The sequence below is a fragment of the Gigantopelta aegis genome, chromosome 9 (genome assembly GCF_016097555.1).
Source record: "Gigantopelta aegis isolate Gae_Host chromosome 9, Gae_host_genome, whole genome shotgun sequence".
Classification (NCBI taxonomy): domain Eukaryota; kingdom Metazoa; phylum Mollusca; class Gastropoda; order Neomphalida; family Peltospiridae; genus Gigantopelta; species Gigantopelta aegis.
In genome coordinates, this window is record NC_054707.1 from 5,078,755 (window position 1) to 5,099,662 (window position 20,908).

Genomic DNA, 20,908 nt, shown 5'->3' on the forward strand with positions numbered 1-20,908 from the left:
TTATATATGTTTGTGAAAATTACGACAATTATGATCCACCACTACAGCTACTGGCAAATTTATGTCAGCATAGTATTAATAGGTCAACTGTCAGAATATCTGGACATAATAAAACCAGCTTCTATTTCACCAACTGAAAAATCTTTATTTTAAATTAAGATTGTATATTTACATTAGTATATTACTAACAGACAATGGTGAGGATGTGTGAGGTATCTTATTTATAACATGGGTTTCACGCATGAAATTAACTGAGAACTGGATCTACCATTGGTTGATACAAAAATACTTACCAATGCCGTTAGCGGCCCAGATATTTCTTGGATCATTCCTCATAACTTGTTTGAACATAGCCAGCGCCCGATCTTGGTGTCGTCTTTCCTGAAGAAATAAGAATCTTAGTACAGATTAAATATATAAATAGTATATGATATTCCATCAAAAAGTCCTTTTTAATACCAAGATGTATACACTTTAATAAATCTTTTCTTAATTTACGATTTTAGTAAAAACTGTCAAACATTAAGGCATTTGTTTTAGCAAAATCCTTACTACACACTTCAAAATTTAGGAAACAAAAGACAAAAAGAACACTGGAGCACATTGGTTAATTAATCATCGGCTAGTGGATGGTCATTTGGTCATTCTGTATTGTAGTTATCAGAGGAAACTTGCTAAATTTTTACCAGTGCAACAAGGGATCTTTTATAAGCTAGACTTTTTTGTAATCTTTTTTGGATACAAATATGAATAAAAATTTTAATCTTTTTAAAACCTTCTCCTTGTCTTTCATTGGCTGGTGTAGAGTCTGCAGCCATACGTTGCCAAGGGCGATGAGAGAGTAGGCATCATCTTTGGTGTTAGGTCGCTGCAAGATTCGTTCAAACTTCTTCTGCCCTGGACCCCACTCCTGTTTGGTGAGATGGAGATTTCCAATCAGTGACCATGCATCTGGGTGATCCTGTAAACACAAATTAGAACAACATTAAACATCAAGACTTTCTTTTCATTAATCATTGGCTAAAAAATACACTTGGTGGTAACCCGCTATATTTTTTAATTAGCATAAAAGGGATCTTTTATATTCACTTTCCAACAAACAGGACAGCACATACCACAGCCTTTGATATACCAATCATGGGGCACTGGTTGGGATGACAAAAAAGTTAATTTTTTGAAAAACTTGTTCAAGTAGTTTACATGGACCAAATATTGGTGAAAAAAATAAATCCATAATACACGATGAATAAATCCTACTAAACATTAATGAAAAAACAACTGAATTTCTATGTTTGTTCAGTGAAGATAATTTTTTGGATTAAATCATTTTCAATTTGTGTTATAAATACTGAATGTATAGAAAAAACATTAACAAAGCCTGTTTTTGTCTTACATGGATCAAACTAAATATATATAAAAAACAACTTTGTAAATCTGGCCCGATATATTTTACCTGGTTTATCTGAAGAGCTTCTTTGAACCAATCTGAGGCTTCATAAATTTGACCCCGATCTCTGGCCATACACCCAAGTCTCAAGTAACCTGAAAAAACAACCCCACACATTATCAATTAAAACTTGGCTTAGAGAGTAGGAAAACCCCCAAACTGCCAATATTCAGTAATGGGGTGAGGTACAGCTCAGTGATAGAGGAATAGTGGTAGAAAAAGAGAGTATCTGTTTAAAGGAATGCTCGAGCAAGGCTTTGGACTGGTATGCATATTCAACAATATATAATGCACATTATTGCTTAATATATATCAACAAGTATAATATTATATTTAATTAATAAAACAGTTAAATGTGACAGCTATTATGTATAACAGGCGCTGACATTTTGTACCATGTCAATGAATACACCCTCTGGCAAGCCGGTGGTTATGTAATACTTAACGTGTCAAATCAGGAATTAGTCTTACAACTGAAGAAAAAAACGTACCTTATGTTTTGCAGATGCATCGCAATGTTCTGTAATAATATTCATCCCAGTAAGCCAGCAGTATATATTATTTTTCAATACAAAATAAACCACCATTGTCAAAGTGTCGAAATAACTGTATCATGTTTTCCCCCCATACATTAACCCACATACTGAAATCGGAGTGTTTTCTTAGTCAATGGGTCTTTTCTTTCCATGGCCTGTACCTGTGATTCCTGATTGGTAGGTGTATGTTTGAAAGGTATCCAGTAAAGGTAATTAATTACAGGCTGTCTAGACACAACAATATTTATTAAGATCACAGGGTATTGTGGGTAACCTGCCACCCCTAAAATGGCAATTGCAATTATCAGCCATCCTGCTGTAAATAATTCTGTAAAACCCTTGAGTAGGTAGACTTTCCTATCTAAAATCATAAAACTGACCAATGACATAGTCCCAAAGAAAAGAAAATTATCACTTGAGTATCATGAGTGGTCGTTATTGCTCCAACATACCCTACCAATAGGCCTAATAATATGCATTTTTCTTTGGATTTTTTAAGAGAGAAAATAACTATAACTCCATTTTGTTCTATTGATGCAAAATGAAATATATTTAGTTAAATAGTCATGTAGTTTTACAAGTCAGGTTGATGAAATCGAAGCACCTTGTAAATTAGAGCATTTGTTTCCATAGAGGAGTTGGTAAGAGCTGACGTCACTTCGCTCCAAGATATAGCACCGGAGGCTGACCCTAGTTGTTAAAATTACGTGTTTTTCATTTCTTTGAGAGTGGATCCACCAAGGGCATTTGTTCCTTCAAACCACGCACGAAAGGCGAGCATTCTAATGACTGATCTCACCTCCCCTACTACAGGAGATACACACACAACTCACAATCGACATAATTGGGATGTTCTCGCAGAATGTTTCTGTACAACTTGTCAGCTTTGTCATACTCATGGAATGCCTCATAGAGTCGAGCCAGGTTGTACGTGGTTGTCACGGAGATAGCACTGTAGTATGTCTCGTCATGCTGTGCTTCGTTTCGAGATCTCTCCAACGAAGCTTCGTAATATTTCTAGAAAAAGTAATCATGCTACACTTATTTCATGCTACACTTATTTCATTTTAGATCCATCGCTGGGGGTGGGGAGTCACTGACATAGCAAAAAACAAACAAACATATCTGCCATAAATGTACTAGTTCATTATGAAAACAAACTCCTTTTAAAAATTCTTGGTGAAGCTCATGCATTTATAATACTTAACAAACATTCTGAGAGTACTGCTAAAGAAATTCATGTCCCCTACTGGGCCCAAATATTTTTCACATTTCTTACATTAAAAAGCCATAGGAGTTTGATGGAAAACCATAATTGTATGTGACACACCACCATCCCAAGTTGTTCCAACATGTGAGATATGGTCCAGATTGTTATTTATTAAATGACTACAAACAGTTAACCTATGACCCAAATGAACATCCCATGACTTTCCACGAACCATACGAACCCGGTATATTTGGTAACTGAATTACATCAAATTATTTGTATTAGTCTGCTGTGTTTAGAAAAAAATCCTACCACTGGCAAATATACTCCTTTATTTCACTAAATCATATTGCACAATCGCCACCTGTGGGTCATATGAGGGGAGCAGTTACAGCGACTTGTGTCAGCAGAGAAAGGTGGAATTTCAAACACAGATGAATTAACCATCTTGTTGATTGTGGAGTGACTGGATATGCCAAAACATTTGGTAGCCCAGCGAGAAATCAGTAGCTAAAACACCAAGGGCTACCGCTAAGGTCCAGCACTGATTTACTGTTATGCGCAGTAAACTGTGAAAAGTAGTAATAGTGTGCCACACAGCCATCCCAACCTGTTCCTACATGTGAGGTTTGATGGTCCTGTATGCAAGATATGGTCTAGACAAGAAAAAGTTAACAGATGGATGGATGCATGGACGGACAATGCAATACCATAATACGTCCCATCACAGACAGGTGTATAAATATGAGTAACTCACCACGAAACACAAATTTGATCTGTACCAGTATACAATAAAGCTATACACAAAATGTCAGATCAATATCTTGAGGCATCGCAAAAAACATCTGGGAAAACACATTTTCGTATCTCCAAGGGCCATATCTCTGGCTGGACCAGTAAGAGACTAAAAACGGAATCTATTCCTATTGGAAGCAAAGAAAGAAATGCTTTATTTAACGACGCACTCAACACATTTTATTTACAGTTATATGGCGTCAGACATATGGTTACGGACCACACAGATTTTGAGAGGAACCCGCGGTCGCCACTTCATGGGCTACTCTTTCCGATTAGCAGCAAGGGATCTTTTATTTGCACTTCCCACAGGCAGGATAGCACAAACCATGGCCTTTGTTGAACCAGTTATGAATCACTGGTCGGTGCAGGTGGTTTATACCTACCCATTGAGCCTTGCGAAGCACTCACTCAGGGTTTGGAGTCGGTATCTGGTATCCCATGCCTCGACTGGGATCCGAACCCAGTACCTACCTGCCTGTAGACCGATGGCCTAACCATGATGCCACCGAGGCCGTCCTATTGGAAGCTGTCTGCTAATTGCATAAATATTTATCAATAAAAAGAGGAAAGTTTAACTAGTAAATATAACTAGTACTAGTAAATGAATGTTTAATGACACTCTATCAAGCCTGTAAAAGGATTTTAAAAAAAACCTTGTAGAAATAAATACCTTGGCTTCTTGATAGTTTCCAAGTCTGAAATGTAAAGCAGCCACATTGTTGAGGATTTCTGGAGGGACATCAGCTTGAACCTTTTCTTTCAAGATGCGGGTTGCTGTACCATAAGCAGACAGTGCTCCCTGTGAAAAAGGTGAAAGTAGATCAAATATTTCTATCCCTAGAATGATCATATCTTATGAGGCAATGATATCGATAAAAAGAAATATGACACTTTAGATTTGAGCAAATAACAGCGAGTACTGTAAATCAGGAAATGTTAGTGAACATACAATTTTAGCCAATTTAGCGAGGCTATACAAGACACTAATATTTCATGACGCTTAATTTAAGGCTAGGTACAACAGATTGTTCTGAAAAACATTTGTGCGATTTTGTTTTGTTGGTGATTAATAATAATTATTATAGTAGAATGCAATTGGTTAAACCAATTAGGATAGCAAACAAAAACAGTTAGTTCACATGTACATTACTGCAACTTTCAAATAAATTTAAGTTGTCTGTAAGCTGGATAATGTCAAAATTGATCAACAATATTATTTGAGCTGATCCTACAACTTACATAAACAAAAATTTAAGTTTCTGATATGCCGACCTCGCTAAAGTTCTATGTCGGTAACATGTCACTTATATGGATGTCACTAAAATTTAAGATCGTTAATATTTTATGATTTACAGTATTTCTACCAAGAAACAGACTGAACAGAGTAGAGTTTATTATATACATAGCAATGCATAGATCTACAGAAACAGACTGAACAGAGTAGAGTTTATTATATACATAGCAATGCATAGATCTACAGAAACCATAAAAGTGATATCCAGTGAAAAATCTTATTTTCACTGTATTTTAGCTATAGTGAAAATATAGAAATAATATTTACTTTTTTGTAAAAGTGCATGATTAAATTATCTCCCTTTGTCAAGTTTCTTCATATTTAAATTTGATGATTACCAAATGCATCCGATCGTATTTGAAAAAAAGAGAAAGAAGTAATTTAAACAACTGTACCTATAAAAAAGGGATACGAAGTGCAATTATGATAAAATAGCTACCGTAACACGAACGGACTACGAAGCTAAATAATGATGACCCAATGTAGTGTCATTGAGTTTTAAGTGTAAGAATTTAACGGCGTTCGATTCGTTTTTTTTTTGTGGAAGTTTTTGGAGGATCGTTTTGTCAGGTATGTTTGCACAGCAGTATTATTAAATAAATGTTAAAGATAATTTTTATGTAAATTTCTTTTTAAAAGTCTACGGTCAAGTAAATTTTCTGGAAAAGTTCCATAGGAAGAAATATATCATGACATTACATGTTTTCGATAGGATAAGCGAAAGATATTACCAAAAAGCAAAAGATATTGTCAAAAATTAGGAAAGATGTATATAATAAATAGACCATTTCATGGTGTTTTTTTCTAAATACGATTTTTATGTCAACTCGTGATGTGTGAAAACCATATTTTCAATCATTGCTTTGCAATTCGTGAAAATACGGTTTTCACTCATCACTCGTCGACATAAAAATCATATTCGAAAAAACACATGAAATAGCCTCTATATATTACAGGAGCCCACAAACCTGAACATCTGACTGTTCCAATATTTGAGCCAACTCTATCCAAGCCTCCACGTCATCAGGGAACTGTTCTGTAACCTTGCGAAGGTGTTGCTGCAATGTATTTTAATATTTATTACATACATATGAATAGTAATAAAATTTCCTGTTAAGATAAGATGGTTTGAAAAAGCCAGTCATGTAACACAGGAATGAAGCAGATTTCTTACCAAACATAGTGGGATTAATCCAGTCACTTTTGACACAGTAGTTACTCTACTACTCAATTACACCTCACCAAGAGTGTTAACATTTCACTTCATAGCAACTGAACAGTGGCTTTGCAAAATTGGATAAAATGTAAAGAAAAAACTTTCTCTTTAACAATGAATGAGTGAATGTTTAATGACACCCCAGCATGAAAAATACACCTCTTCAAATACAACTTCTCTTTAACAACATAGTTTACTTCACAGGGTTATATGACATCAGACCACCCAGATAATGAGAGGGGAATCCCGCTGCAGCCCCTCCATTGGCAACACTTCATTTAGCAGCAAGGGGTCCCTATATATGTGTCACCCCACAAACAGAATAGTCTACACACCTGCTGTGGAGCAATGATGGCAACGAGAAATAGCCTAATGTGGATCTATCCTACAACTGTTGATTACTGCACATGAGGCAAGTGTTTTACCACTGGGCTACATCTACGTCCTCAGGCTAAAATGGAGTCAACCATACAAACTGCTTATTTCATATACTGTGGAAGGTTACATGCACAGAAGTGACTCCAAAATAAGATTAAATCCTCTTATGATCGACATATACCAGTGGTATATTAATGAATCTGACATCTCTAAAACTATAATTATTTTCATGTTCTTAAAAGTATGGAAGTCTGTGATGCTTGAATTGACTACTTACCTTTGCAGTATCTTTCTTTTCCAGATCGTTTGAGTTGGAGTACAGAGATCCTAGGATCTTCATTGTTTCGTAATTACCAGGTTGTGCTTTTAACACCTTTTCAAAGCACTGGGAGGCCTAATAAAGAAAATGTTGCAATAAAAGTACAAGAATAGATGATGCTGAACAGGTTTAAATTTAATGTCCTTTAACAGCAAATTATTTTAAATTTAAATATCAAGAATGAATATTGTCCTGCGAATGCAAAAACCCCACATCATTACATAAGATAGATCACAATTAGGATGAAGGAAAACCATTTGTGTGTAATTTGTCCTGGTACCTTTTGTAATTATAAACAAATATTTTTCATTTTGAGGAAATGTACTGATATAAATTTAGGATAAATTGCATCCCTACACTTTGCAAATCTTATATAATTTGTTACCCTTATATCATGTCAATAAATGCCCCCAAAAGGACTCGATGGGTAGGTGTAAGGCCATCCCACTGATTTCTCTCTCACTAACCAACTGTCCTGGACAGACAGTCCAGATTTCTGATTTCTCTCTCACTAACCAACTGTCCTGGACAGACAGTCCAGATTTCTGATTTCTCTCTCACTAACCAACTGTCCTGGACAGACAGTCCAGATTTCTCTCTCACTAACCAACTGTCCTGGACAGACAGTCCAGATATCTGATTTCGCTCTCACTAACCAACTGTCCTTGACAGACAGTCCAGATATCTGATTTCTCTCTCACTAACCAACTGTCCTGGACAGACAGTCCAGATTTCTGAGTTGTGGGCCCAGGACAGTATGCTTGAAGTTTTTTTTAAAGTTATTTTGTTTTCAAATATTTTATTGTCCCCAGCTCATTTTGACGATGCCAGGGTTGGGGTGCCCTGATTCATCGCCTCACAGAAGATGAATTAAATTATACACGCTAAAGACTTGAATCTTAATTAGATAGAAGCACAACAATAAGTATAAATGAAATTAAATCACTGCTACTGACGTTCTCGCTGTCTCCTCTGTAGATGTACATCTGTCCCAGTCCGAAGAAAGGCAACACGAAGTTGGCCGGCGCGAACTGGGTTGACTGGTAGTAATACTGAAATGCCTGGTCAAAGTCATTCTGAAAAACAAATATGTAAAACAATTATTCATTTATGTTTTCATGGGAATGACAATGAAAGAACAATGAATGAATGTTTAACGACACCCCAGCACAAAGTTAAAAAGTCAAAGTTGTTTTGTTTAACAATACCATTAGAGCACACTGATATTATTAAACATCAGTTATTGAAGGTCAACATTTTGTTCTTTTACTCGTAGTCATAGAGAAAACCTGCTACATTTTCTCATTAGCAGCAAGGGATCTTTTACATGAAAAAATAGAAGCCTGCTTTGAATAGTGGCCTGCCATGAACAGAGGTCAGGGCCCATATTTTCGAAGCTATCTTAACCTACGAAATCGTGAAATCATCGTAAGCTATGACGTCACTATGGCGTGCGCTGTAGTGACGTCACAACCTACGACGGTTTTACGATTTCGTAGCGCTAAGATGGCTTCGAAAATAGGGCCCCAGGTCTCAGAATGTTGCCAAAAACCCAGAAGCTTACACTTCTATTAAAGGATTTACGTTAATAGGATTCAAACTGATTAATTATTAATAAATATAAGAAAAATAAATTACTATTGGCATTTCTTTTGCTGTTCAGTGTATGATAATGTACCGTAACCCTTTCGTAACGTGACAGCACGCCACTAATTAAATAACGTCATGGATCTGACTTTACCTATTATAGGTTCCCCAACTTGTTCTGTAAACACCCCCAATATTATAATGTACATACACCATGATGTAATTTGTTTATGTATGACATATTTATAGATGCACTCATGTTATAAGTGAGGAATTTACCATAAAAAATAGCTATGGGTTTTTTCCATCTAGACTATTTTGCTGACCAAGGGTCAGTATGTAGGCTACTGTGTCTCAAATACACACAGTATCCTAAGTCCGGTGCCATATAACTTTAGTTGGATCATGTTTTAGTGCAGTCATGATATTAAACTTGTAGCATTTATACTAGTCAACATCATGTAAGACAGGGCTTGTAGATTATGGCAGCCCCACTCCCATGTCTAGTGATATTCAATGTTGGGCTAGTAAATAACTACTACTATTTCCATGCCTGACGGCTAGTGAAATGTTTTTGGTCAAATGTTGCAGTTAAGTTAATTTTGTAAATATGAATATCCTGTCCCCACCCCAACCCTTCAATGTTAGTGTTTTTAAGCTCTATCTCCCTCTTTAGGTGACATATCTGATTATTTGTATTATTTAGTAAAATTGTATTAACTTAAAATAAAGTAGGGCTAGTAATTTCTAACCATGGCTAGTAAATTTTTAAAATCACTGATCCCATGGCTTGTGGATTTTATAAACATTATAGAAGTAACATTCCTTTACATGCTGTAGTTTAACAAAAAACCCAACAACTTTAGATACATAATTTCACTCTCTTTAGGAGCTATAAAGAAATTAGATGATAATAGCTTGCCTAACAATGTAAATAAAGTAACCCTGCTTAATGACAATATAAGGCTCAGTCCACGACATGATTTGAGCACAGACACGAAAAGGTTAATGTGTCTTATCCCCACCCCACTTACTTGGACATGGAAGGCTCGAGCGAGCTGGTAACAACTCTCAGCCCTCATCCCTTCATTCTCCGTGTTGTTGAAAGCATGCAGTGCCAAGTGCTGAACCTTCTGATAGTCCTGAAATACAAACCAAGAAAAACATTTACGCACTCATTTACATAAAGTATGCCAATTATAGGACTAATTAATTAAAAAAGACATTTACAGGGCTCAACCTTAGTGGTAGCCTGGAGTGTTTTGGCTACCAATTTCTTACTTAGACCACCAGATGTCTAAACATGATAGTCCTGCAGGATATAAATAAACGATTTTCCTTTTTTGTGTCTTTTTAAAAGTTTTTATAAAAAGTATGGGGATACCAATTTTTACTGAGGGCTACTAGATTTCATAACCTGGTAGCCCACCAAGGCCTGCATTCATTTTGATCAAGGTGTATCATGGTAGCCCACCAAGGCCTGCATTCATTTAGATCAAGGTGTATCATGGTAGTCCACCAAGGCCTGCATTCATTTAGATCAAGGTGTATCATGGTAGCCCACCAAGGCCTGCATTCATTTAGATCAAGGTGTATCATGGTAGCCCACCAAGGCCTGCATTCATTTAGATCAAGGTGTATCGTGGTAGCCCACCAAGGCCTGCATTCATTTAGATCAAGGTAGCCCACCAAGGCCTGCATTCATTTAGATCAAGGTGTATCATGGTAGCCCACCAAGGCCTGCATTCATTTAGATCAAGGTGTATCATGGTAGCCCACCAAGGCCTGCATTCATTTAGATCAAGGTGTATCATGGTAGCGCACCAAGGCCTACATTCATTTAGATCAAGGTGTATCATGGTAGCCCACCAAGGCCTGCATTCATTTAGATCAAGGTGTATCATGGTAGCCCACCAAGGCCTGCATTCATTTAGATCAAGGTGTATCATGGTAGCCCACCAAGGCCTGCATTCATTTAGATCAAGGTGTATCATGGTAGCCCACCAAGGCCTACATTCATTTAGATCAAGGTGTATCATGGTAGCCCACCAAGGCCTGCATTCATTTAGATCAAGGTAGCCCACCAAGGCCTACATTCATTTAGATCAAGGTGTATCATGGTAGCCCACCAAGGCCTGCATTCATTTAGATCAAGGTGTATCATGGTAGTCCACCAAGGCCTGCATTCATTTAGATCAAGGTGTATCATGGTAGCCCACCAAGGCCTGCATTCATTTAGATCAAGGTGTATCATGGTAGCCCACCAAGGCCTGCATTCATTTAGATCAAGGTGTATCGTGGTAGCCCACCAAGGCCTGCATTCATTTAGATCAAGGTAGCCCACCAAGGCCTGCATTCATTTAGATCAAGGTGTATCATGGTAGCCCACCAAGGCCTGCATTCATTTAGATCAAGGTGTATCATGGTAGCCCACCAAGGCCTGCATTCATTTAGATCAAGGTGTATCATGGTAGCGCACCAAGGCCTACATTCATTTAGATCAAGGTGTATCATGGTAGCCCACCAAGGCCTGCATTCATTTAGATCAAGGTGTATCATGGTAGCCCACCAAGGCCTGCATTCATTTAGATCAAGGTGTATCATGGTAGCCCACCAAGGCCTGCATTCATTTAGATCAAGGTGTATCATGGTAGCCCACCAAGGCCTACATTCATTTAGATCAAGGTGTATCATGGTAGCCCACCAAGGCCTGCATTCATTTAGATCAAGGTAGCCCACCAAGGCCTACATTCATTTAGATCAAGGTGTATCATGGTAGCCCACCAAGGCCTGCATTCATTTACATCAAGGTGTATCATGTGTTATTTATTACTAATGCAATTCATGCTATTTATTTTAAACTTTTCCACATAAAGTGCAATAGTTTCTTTTATATTCACCAAAAGAATAAGAGAACATACATGCTACCGTAGCAAGACACATAAATTTATATTGTGAAGTTTGTATGCCAGATATATAGCAAGCTCAACAGACTACCAAACAATCAGTTAAGTGGGTATTTAAAAAAATCATTAGCTGGAATGACATATAGTCTTACAAAAAAACATAACCGTTACATTTTTCCATGAGTAGCAAGAAATCTTTTATATGCGCCATACCACAGACAGGCTAGCACATACCATGGTCTTTGATATAGCAGTTGTTGTGCACTGGCTGAAATAAGAAATAGCTCAACGGACCACCAACGGGGACCGATCCTAGACTGACTATGCATGAGGTGATCACTTTACCACTGAGCTACATCCCAGCCCTCATAGCCTGATAAATTAATAAATATAATGTTCACATAGTGCAGCTGGCGGCAGGTAACGGATACAAACAAGATACACTGGTACCAAATACACGCACCTTTTTGTAGAAGAAGTGGTTAGCGAGGTGGTTGAGCATCATGGGGTTGGAAGAGTCGATGGTGTAGGCCTTGGACAGAAGCTGCACCCCGTTCTTGATCGACTCCTGGGTCTTTGCGTTCAGCTCGAGGATCGCCAGGCCGACCAGCGCCCCAACACACTGCGGGTCCAGCATCAGCGCACGCTCAAACGACATTCTGTCAACAGGCAAACACAGAGTTAATAACATCTCGACGACATTCTGTCAACAGGCAAACACAGAGTTAATAACATCTCGACGACATTCTGTCAACAGGCAAACACAGAGTTAATATCATCTCGACGACATTCTGTCAACAGGCAAACACAGAGTTAATAACATCTCGACGACATTCTGTCAACAGGCAAACACAGAGTTAATATCATCTCGACGACATTCTGTCAACAGGCAAACACAGAGTTAATAACATCTCAACGACATTCTGTCAACAGGCAAACACAGAGTTAATAACATCTCAACGACAATCTGTCAACAGGCAAACCCAGAGTTAATAACATCTCAACGACATTCTGTCAACAGGCAAACACAGAGTTAATATCATCTCAACGACATTCTGTCAACAGGCAAACACAGAGTTAATAACATCTCAACGACATTCTGTCAACAGGCAAACACAGAGTTAATATCATCTCAACGACATTCTGTCAACAGGCAAACACAGATTTAATACCATCCCAACGACATTCAGGTAAACAGTTAATATCATCCTAGTTCAGTGTGTATCAAGACGGAAGAGGACAATGACTGGGGAGGGGGCAGCTACACATATATTATTTTGATTTTCAACTTTTGGGTGAATGCAATATCTTCACAGTTGGATGTGTGTGTGTGTGTGTACAGTACTCTCCCCCTGTTTCCATCTATGCTACTGTAGATACACTGTATATCTGTCAGGTGTAATATAATTGTGAGGCATGGTATAATGAATTAACAGAAGGAATTCACAGGTTCTTAATGCTTTGTTGGAAGCAAGTTATTATTTTTCTTCTTTCTTTACATGCTGCTTTCCAGTTACAGGGGATATTATACACATTTAAAAATTAAAGCTGAAATGATCTTCAAGAAACTACAACTCTATACTACAGTCAAATAATGGTGATTTGTTTTTCAGCATTTCATATTAAATACAGTCTACTTTGTGAAAATTATTTTCCAAAAAGAGAGACCTGAAATAAGACCAAAACTTTTTAAAAATTAAAAAAATTTCAGACAGAGCATACCATGCTTGTTGAGAAAATATAAAAAACAAAACATGCATATACAAGCACATAAATCCACCCAGTGACATAGAATTTCTTTTACACATGTATATGCCATACAATACGCACCTGGCTTTTTCAGGTCGATTAAGTTTAACAAAACAATGGCCCATTCCGAGTCGGACAGAAGCAGGGCAGTTAGGATTTGTGCGAAGAGCTTTCTTGTAGTATGCCAGCGATCCTCTGTAGTCTTTCTTGTTGAATGCTATACACGCTTTTCCAAGCAACGAAGGAATGTTGTTACTCGACTGCAATGAAATTTATGTTGTTTCAATAATTAAACATGTATAGTTAAGCAATGATGAAGAAAAATTTGATAAACCCCCAAAGAAACAGTAAAGTTTGATTTGTTTAACACCACCACTAGAACACAAGGATTATTTGATTATGAACTACTGACATTTGGTACTGTAGTCTTCAAACGAAAACCTGCTACATTTTCTCATTAGCAACAAGAGAACTTTGATATACACTTTCCCACAGACAGGACAGGACATACCATCGTGGCCTTTGATATACCAGTCGTCATACTGTTGGGATGGGAAAAAACCCAAGAGAATGGATCCACCAAGCACAAGCACAAGCACAAAAAGAAACACAGCAAAAAAATTTTAAATAATAAATGTGCCGCTTTCAGCAAGTAGTATTACACCACCGAAGGATTGATCAGAGAAAACATGAAATAGATATAATGCAGTAATAGCTAACCTGATTCAGAACAAAGTTAAATTGAGCGTCAGCCTGTTCCATCTTATCTCCCTCCAGCAAACAGAAGTAAGCACGACCCAGAAGGTGATTCTGTCCAAATAAAATGTAAGTATAAGTACATATTATTAATACAAATATGTGTATGCAAATATATTATGTCTATAGGATGTATGTATCTCAAACAACATGCTGTCTTATTGGCAGCAGTCCATATTTTTTTCTTAGCAGAACATATTTCTGTTGGCCTGCTATTTTGAAAACATAACAGCAGACCATATTTTACTTATTATTTCGAGCCGTGTAACATGGAAGGAAATGTTTTATTTAACGACACACTCAACACATTTTATTTACGGTTATATTGCATCAGACATATGGTTAAGGACCACACAGATATTGAGACACGAAACCCACTGTCGCCACTTCATGGGCTACTCTTTTGGATTAGCAGCAAGGGATCTTTTATATGCACCATCCCACAGACAGGATAGTACATACCACGACCTTTGTGTAACCTGGTGGGATGCGGCACACGTACCTGGTCATACATGATGATTCTGTCGGCCGTCGTGTACAAGAGCGTGGCCTTGGTGAAGAGCTCTCGCTTGTCATCCTTGTTCTTCTCCTTGTGTGCCTGCTGCACGTAGTATGCTGCCAGCGTGTCCAGCGAGCGCATCTGGTCTCGCTCAAAGTTGGAATAATCGAGGCTGGCATCGGTCCGAGACAGCTCCAGAATCTTGACAAAGTCTTCCACATAGCCTTGCTTGTAGTACTCAAGCTAGAAATTAACAAACATGTGAAATATAAATACAACAATATCATATTTGGTGATGAGTACAAGGAAAGTTTGAGTCATCATCATACTACTTAATCAACTAATACTTGCTGTTTAACATATATACAGTGTACATACCGTACACGTATATATTAATTCTAATAATTGTGACACATGTAGACCCAGTGATTTTCCGCAATCGGGGAAAACGGACGGAATTCACATTTGGAAAATGGAATTACGATTTTCCGTGAAGTTAAAAAAAAAATTAATACCATTTTACTATTGCTACACACTGTAAAATTGATGATTGGCTCGTGTGCAGTACTATTGGCAAACGCATAGTGTTGTATTTACCAGGAATACATTCAACCAGACTGAGCGGAAAAATGTCCACTAGACTGGATTATACGCTTCACGGTAAACCAAATGGCCACGTTGGGAACCAAATACTTCGCGAACGTTAGCGAAATGTTTGCTGGCTGAACTTTGGACTGGTTTACTGCTTAGTCTGTTGCGCCTGCGCAGACAGGACAGTTTTTGTTTTTTCTCAGGAGTAAGTTCAGCCAGCGGTTTGTCGCCAATGGCCGTCTTGGAAGACTGATTTTTACGCTACACATTAAATCGAATGACCACTTCGGGAACCAGTCAAAATATGTTTGCAAGCGTTTAGCAAAAAACGGCTGGCTGAACGTTACAACGTTATTTTATTTCTGCGGTGTCATGTGCATACTTCACATTGCAGACGACGTTAGATTGTCAAAGCAGTGATAAAAATAAATGTTTAGTTTATTAACACTAAGCCCCATTAAATAAAACAGTACACTCAATTGTTGGACAATTATGCTTTATGTAGTTGTTATAACTGTAACCTTTGCTCCGATTTTTCGCTACTAATATGAAGGCCTAATTTGATTTAACAACAAATAGCAATGCATGTCGACACCAGTCAATTTTCGGACCCTGGTTTTGGTTTCGTACAAAGTAAATAAAACAGACCCAATGGTAATTTTTTATATATGATATATTTGATAAAAGGTACTTTTAATTTTTTTCATCTTTTAAAACTTAAAAAATTTATATTTTGTCAAGAAGTATGATTTTTAAAAAAGTAAACAGCGTTGTCTGCCTGTTATGTTAATTTGTCACATGTGTTATTTAAACTGTTAATTAGGCCTACATATTGTATTCTGAAACGGAAATGAAACGGAATTTACAAAAAAATTAAACAGAAAATAGCTTTTTTTGAAACGGAAAACCACTGGGTCTACACATGGTACAAAGAATCAGTGAAAGAACTTGCTGCTGCTGCCACAGACGGAATATCTGACAGTGTGAACACGTCAATGTTGACTTACTGCAAGTGTGACCCATATGTGAAGTGGAGCAATTTCTTGTCGAAGAATATTCAGAACCTCTTCACCTTCAGGCAAGCTGTCCAAATCCAATTCTATCACCTAAAGTTGAAGAAAACAACACATATAGAATTTGTTAATGTTACAAGCAGTACATGGATCTGTACAAAATTCTGTCAGTATTATATTGCAATGTTACATTCCTCCCCCCCCCCACCCCAAATAAAACAGGATCCTGACCTGAGGCATGTTCAGGAGAGCATGTAAAGTTATATGAGTGTGATATGATAAAAAACATTCCAGTGATCTTGCCGAGTGAAAATTAAAAAGGGGAGGGGTGTGACCCACAGCCCCTTCCCTAAAAAATATCTCAAAATATACAAACATTTCAAAGCTTGATTACTGTATATTGCTGAGTATTGGCCAACTCTATGTATAGGCCCCTTACAGGGCTCGAACTTAATAATGGCAACGACGGCAATTACCGTCATTGAGATATAAATTGCCATAGGTAGAGAGCATCACTGATGACATTTTTGTGCCATCAGTAAAGCTCCTTAACAAAGACAAAATGTATACACCTGGTGTACTGTACATTACCTGCCGGTATCTAACATTTGAAATAGGTCTTCATAGTATCATACATCAAAATAAACTTTCAATCATGCTTATTTGCGGCAAAAGTCACTTTTTAAAATACTGCCATAGGCAGGCTCAAAATTGGCATCCGAGGGCCATTTTACCTACAGCAATTCTTTTAAAAATTGCTGTGGGAGACAAATTCTTAAGTTCGAGCCCTGTCATATTTTGCCCTTCTGTATTTGGTATATATAATAAGTCTGGCACATGATGTACATACTATATAAGCTGACTCAACTTTTCCACAGTCGAATGAGACGCAACTAGGCATATATATATATTGAGATAATGTTGTTTTGCCATCATACAGAACGAAGTGGCGTGATACTGAACAAAACATTCCCTGCTTTTCCACATACCATGGGCTTAATATATCAGTTGAGATGCACTTGGGAAGGACTTTCCTTTGGCACTGTCACTAACCCTATTTATGATAAGTATTTATAATGTTCTTTGTACATGACAGTGCGAAAGGAAAGTCCTACCCTGTGACTTCGGTAATTGCGAAAGTCACACACAGCAGTGCTTTAAATTTAACTCAAGGGAGACCACTCAAACTAGTTATTTTGACTTCTCAGTCTTCTGTAATTTTATTAAAACAATCGTGTATAATGATAAAACGGAATGTTAGATCACTGCTAAACATGATATCCATTAATCACTGAACACTAAAACAACATTACGACAAATAATGTTTACATACTTCATCTGTATCCCGCAATGGGATTTCGATGGATCCGCCCGCCATTCTTCTTTCTTCTTTCTTTCAATTATCCTCTTCTTCACCCGAGCACCCACTTCTCCGTGAGATACTTGTTTTTAGACCGATTGGTAATTACATAAATCGATAAACGGTGAAACCCCCCACAAAGTTTAAAGTTGGATTTTTTTTATACGGAGTATTAGTCATTATTTTTTAAAAAGTAAAAAAAAAAAACCCACCACCACCAACAAACAAACAAAACCCACCAAACAACGACCAACAAACGGGATGTTTTGTTTGTAGAAAACAATGTTCAAAACTTATATAGTAAAGTTTGTTTTATTTAACGACGCCACTAGAGCACATTGATTTTTTTTATCTTATCATCGGCTATTGGACGTCTGACACCGTTTATAGAGGAAACCCGCTGTCGCCACATAGGCTACTCGTTTACGACAGACAGCAAGGGATCTTTTATTTATGCTTCCCACAGGCAAGATAGCACAAACCATGTCCTTTGTTGAACCAGTTATGGATCACTGATCGGTGCAAGTGGTTTACACCTACCCATTAAGCCTTGCGGAGCACTCACTCAGGGTTTGGAGTCGGTATCTGGATTAAAAACCTCGTGCCTCGACTGGGATCCGAACCCAGTACCTACCAGCCTGTAGACCGATGGCCTAACCACGACGCCACCGAGGCCGGTACTTATATAGTAGTCACAGTGTTGGAATTTATAAAGTCGTCTTACTGGCAATGACTAGTGAGAATTTCCCTATTAACTCATTTGGTAAAATGCAGGACTCTCATACTGAGGATCAGAGTTCGAATCCCTTAAAGGATTACTGGTCGATACCAAAATACGATTATATACTTATAGTCCAGTCTAAATATGACCTAACTCACCACCAATAGACCTCTTTCACATTTCACTGCGGGGTAACTCGAGGACGCAAACCGCGAACTCACGTGAGATCTCGTAAAAATAGACCTGTGGACAAGTTGGGGGGGCATAGACAATGGGAGGCCACGTAATAGGAATGTGAATATCTCCATGATTAATTATTCTATCAGTAGGGAACCCGAACATTCTGTCGATATCCAACAAGACTTATTGGAGACATTTGTGAATTATTGCTTATCACGAAATAAAAAAGATTTGGTTGTTAACGCCCGACAAACCATCGGTTCGGATTCGTACGCAATACATATCGGATATGGGCTGAAATAATATTGTGTGCGCGCGTGTATATATGCAGATAGTTATTGTATTTAACATGATTTAAATATTTATAAAGCATTATACAGATAAATACATTCAGGATTCTTGTCGGGATTTCTTTTCACCAAGTTATTTAAAATTTTGTTCGGTATTTGGAATAAAATTAAATGATACATATAAAATTGGAGCTATGGTATATAAAACATTACAATCAAGCCCGTATGAACAATATCTGGAGTTGGGGGAGGGGAGGGGGCACAATCTGTAGAGGAGGTGGGGTTGGGGGTAGGGGGCGGGGTGTGTGTGTGTGTGGGGGGGGGGGGGACAAAAGCCATATTTTAAACCGGGTTTATAAAAATGGGGGGCTATAGTCCCTCCGACTTCTCGGTTGCTACCGACCTTAGAATGGTCAGAAATGTAACAGTATTGCATATACAGCTATTTAAATTCGAAGCAAGATTATTTAACCTAAGAAAGATGTAAGTTTTATTTATAACAGATTAGACTAGCCGACAGCTTGATAATATAGCTACAAACTCAGAATGGTCTCTTTATTATAAACTCATGAGGGTTTATTATGCGCAGTCATAAGGTACTTCGTTTGAATGTTTCAAGCAAACATATTAAGTACCATGTTAGGTCCGTAGCCGGGGGGGGGGGGGGGGGGGGGGGGGAGAGATCGGGGGAGAGATGGGGGGGGATCTGACGATCCCACCCACGCAGGATTGAGGTTCCGCTTAAATGAAAACAAAATAATCGGATTTTACATCTAAAAGTCCTTGTCCCCAAATGACCAGGATAATGTAGCAAGAACGTCTGTCTGAGGTTCCATTTGCTGAAAGTTCGATCCTCCTCAGTGGGCCCGTTTGATTATTTCCCGTCCCAACCAATGACCCATCAAAGGACGTCGTGTACACTACCCTGTTTGTATGAGAAGTATGCCATGTATCATTTATTATAAATACATTGGTACGACTAAAAACAAACGGTTTCTTGTCGTGGCTATGTGACCAGGCCATTTTACATGCATATCACAACTTAATGCAACTTGTTAACGTATATTTCGCAACAAAAGTTCGTGTATTATTCTCGCGTGTAACCGGCGCCATCTCATTGTTTGGCAAGGGGTTATATATATATGTGTGTGTGTGTGTGTGTGTGTGTGTGTGTGTCTATGTATCTATGTATCTATGTATGTATGTATGTATGTGTATATATATATATATCTGGGAACCCCTCCCCCACCCCCGTCTACGGTTCCGCGTTTGATGAGTTCCGTTTACATGAAATTTCCCCCCCCCCCCCCCCCCCCCCCCCCCTAATCATGCTGGCTACGGGCATGAAGTTATATACAATATTCATATGTTATGTATACTCATATACGTTATAAAAACGTGTGATACTTGCATACCATATCGATATATAGGACTTCTCCCTATGCTTGTAAATGTGTATCAAAGTACTGATGGTATCGCTAACGATCTCGACCAATGTTCTCAGGTACATAATACAAAATAGTAACCAAACACTATTGTACATACAGATATATGTTTACTTCAAACTGATCTTCATGTAAAGAAGAAGAAGAAGAAAAAAAGAAGTTTGTTTTATTTAACGACGCCACTAGAGCACATTGATTTTTAATCTTATCATCGGCTATTGGACGTCAAACATATGGTCATTCTGACACTGTTTTTAGAGGAAACCCGCTGTCGCCACATATGCTACTCTTTTTTACGACAGGCAGCAAGGGATCTTTTATTTGCGCTTCTCACAGGCAGGATATCGCAAACCATGGCCTTTGTTGAACCAGTTATGGATCACTGGTCGGTGCAAGTGGTTTACACCTACCCATTGAGCCTTGCGGAGCACTCACTCAAGGTTTGGAGTCGGTATCTGGATTAAAAACCTCGTGCCTCGACTGGGATCCGAACCCAGTACCTACCAGCCTGTAAACCGATGGCCTGCCACGACGCCACCGAGGCCGGTATAAAGAAGAAGATGACATGTTCTAAATTCTTCAAAACAAACAACGCAAACAGCATGTCAACCTT

General features: G+C 38.1%; 1 protein-coding gene across 1 annotated transcript in view; it reads right to left on the bottom strand.

Annotated features, from left to right (window-relative positions):
* LOC121380891 (RNA polymerase-associated protein CTR9 homolog) overlaps nt 1–17,683 on the bottom strand; it is a 40,156-nt gene extending 22,473 nt beyond the window's left edge. Inside the window, exons 1-15 of the mRNA XM_041509908.1 lie at nt 17,633–17,683; nt 16,294–16,392; nt 14,699–14,938; nt 14,161–14,250; nt 13,522–13,700; nt 12,155–12,350; nt 9,820–9,927; nt 8,155–8,274; nt 7,157–7,273; nt 6,254–6,343; nt 4,662–4,790; nt 2,817–3,000; nt 1,454–1,542; nt 776–961; nt 294–381 (exon numbers count right to left, since the gene is read on the bottom strand). Coding sequence (XP_041365842.1) covers nt 294–381; nt 776–961; nt 1,454–1,542; nt 2,817–3,000; nt 4,662–4,790; nt 6,254–6,343; nt 7,157–7,273; nt 8,155–8,274; nt 9,820–9,927; nt 12,155–12,350; nt 13,522–13,700; nt 14,161–14,250; nt 14,699–14,938; nt 16,294–16,392; nt 17,633–17,677 — 1,960 coding nt within the window. The 5' untranslated portion in view covers nt 17,678–17,683. The remainder of the gene's footprint in view (nt 1–293; nt 382–775; nt 962–1,453; nt 1,543–2,816; nt 3,001–4,661; nt 4,791–6,253; nt 6,344–7,156; nt 7,274–8,154; nt 8,275–9,819; nt 9,928–12,154; nt 12,351–13,521; nt 13,701–14,160; nt 14,251–14,698; nt 14,939–16,293; nt 16,393–17,632) is intronic.
* Between the last annotated feature and the right edge of the window lie 3,225 nt (nt 17,684–20,908).